The sequence below is a fragment of the Cygnus atratus genome, chromosome 5 (assembly GCF_013377495.2).
Source record: "Cygnus atratus isolate AKBS03 ecotype Queensland, Australia chromosome 5, CAtr_DNAZoo_HiC_assembly, whole genome shotgun sequence".
Lineage (NCBI taxonomy): Eukaryota > Metazoa > Chordata > Aves > Anseriformes > Anatidae > Cygnus > Cygnus atratus.
In genome coordinates this window covers 13,367,856-13,369,478 of record NC_066366.1, presented here as the reverse complement: position 1 = coordinate 13,369,478, position 1,623 = coordinate 13,367,856, and the positions used below count along the sequence as shown (strand labels likewise).

General features: G+C 66.5%; 1 protein-coding gene across 1 annotated transcript; it reads left to right on the top strand.

Annotated features, from left to right (window-relative positions):
• Positions 1-597: 597 nt before the first annotated feature.
• On the top strand, positions 598-1,361 carry C5H11orf96 (chromosome 5 C11orf96 homolog). Its single transcript, XM_035552177.1, has one exon. It carries the CDS (start codon positions 598-600, stop codon positions 958-960), a length of 363 nt encoding a protein of 120 aa, XP_035408070.1. The 3' UTR covers positions 961-1,361.
• The last annotated feature ends 262 nt before the right edge of the window (positions 1,362-1,623 follow it).

Here is a 1,623-nt window from a genome sequence, read left to right as displayed (position 1 = left end):
GAAGCAAGAACCCGGAGTCACGCCGAGGCAGGTACTTAATCCCGATCAAACCGCAGCCGGGAGGGAGATGGGGACGGCCCCAGCCCCTTACATCGGGCTGACCCTGGCACCGGGGGGGGGGGGGGGGGCAGCAGCTTGGGCCTGGCCCTGGCCGTGGGCAGGGGGGGCCGGGGGGCGGCGGTGCCGGGGGCGGAGCGGCGGAAGGGAAGCGGGCAGCGGGGGGGCCCCGCCGCCGTCTGAGCATGCTCGGGCGTGGGCAGCCCGGGCTATATAGTGGCCGTGCCGAGCCGCGCCGAGCCCAGCCGCTCTGCCGGGGCAGGCGGGACGCGAGGGGTTCCGCATCGCCCGGCTCAGCTCCCATCTCCCGGCTCAGCACCGCTCCCGTCGCCCGGTACCGCACCGCTCCCGTCACCCGGCTCGGCTCCGCACCGCTCCTCTCCCGTCGCCCGGCTCCGCTCGGCTCCCGTCGCCCCGGCTCCTCGGCGCTCCCCCCCCCGCCGGGACCCGGCTCCCGGCACGGCCGAGGCAGCGCCCCCCGCCCCGCCGGCCCCGGCGCCGCCCCCCGGCCCGGCTCGGTGCCCCCCGCCGGGCGGCAGGATGGCCGCCAAGCCCGCCGAGCTGCTGGGCGTCTGCTCGAGCTACCAGGCGGTGATGCCCCACTTCGTCTGCGTGGCCGAGGAGTTCCCCCCGCCCGCCCGCCCGGCCCGAGCCCCCCGGGGCAAGCTGCGGCGGCCGCGGCAGTCGCGCTTCAAGACGCAGCCGGTGACTTTCGACGAGATCCAGGAGGTGGAGGAGGAGGGGGTGTCCCCCATGGAGGAGGAGAAGGCCAAGAAGTCCTTCCTGCAGTCCCTCGAGTGCCTGCGGCGCAGCACCCAGAACCTCAGCCTGCAGCGGGACCGCCTGGGCAGCTGCCGCCTGCGCAACAGCCTCGACTCCAGCGACTCGGACTCGGCCCTCTGAGGGCGGCCCGGCACGGCCCGGCCCGGCACGGCTCGGCCCGGCCCGGTGGGACTGCGCCCGCCCCGCTCCGGCAGGGACCCGGCCGCAGGGAGGCTCGGCGGGGCGCCCGGCGGGCCGGGATGTTTTCTGAGAAAGCGCTTGTACCTGCGTTTCTATTCGATTGTATGAAACTCTCCGCCTGAAAGACACACACACACACACAAAAAAAAAAAAAAAAAAGGAAAAAAAATCTTTTCTATTCGTTAGAAGAAATATGAGCTGGTTTAGATGCATCGAGCTGCTGGACTTTATATTTATTTTTGCATTTAAACTGTTGACTGCGTTAATTTAATATGTTTCTACCTGAATGTCTGTTATTATTTCCATAAAAGAGTAATAAAATCCGATATATTTGCACAGTACCTACCGGACTGTCCTTATTTCGGGGTCCTGCTGTCCTCTTCGGGCTCTCCTTGCCCCTCTGGCGAGGGCTGGAGGGACTCAGAGGCTGCCGGCAGCCCGTGCAGAAGCAGCAGCGCTCTCCCCAGGGATGCTGCTCAGAGAGGTGTCGAGGTCTGTGCCGCCAGGTACACGCTGATGAGACAGGACACAAGCTAGGCTGATTTTAGACAACTTTATTTGCCTTTCAGAGATCTCTGTGTTCAAGTAGCTTGATGTTTGAGG

Excerpts from the sequence above, each read along its gene's own strand:
- C5H11orf96 (XM_035552177.1), top strand. The coding sequence starts at position 598 with ATGGCCGCCAAGCCCGCCGAGCTGCTGGGCGTCTGCTCGAGCTACCAG.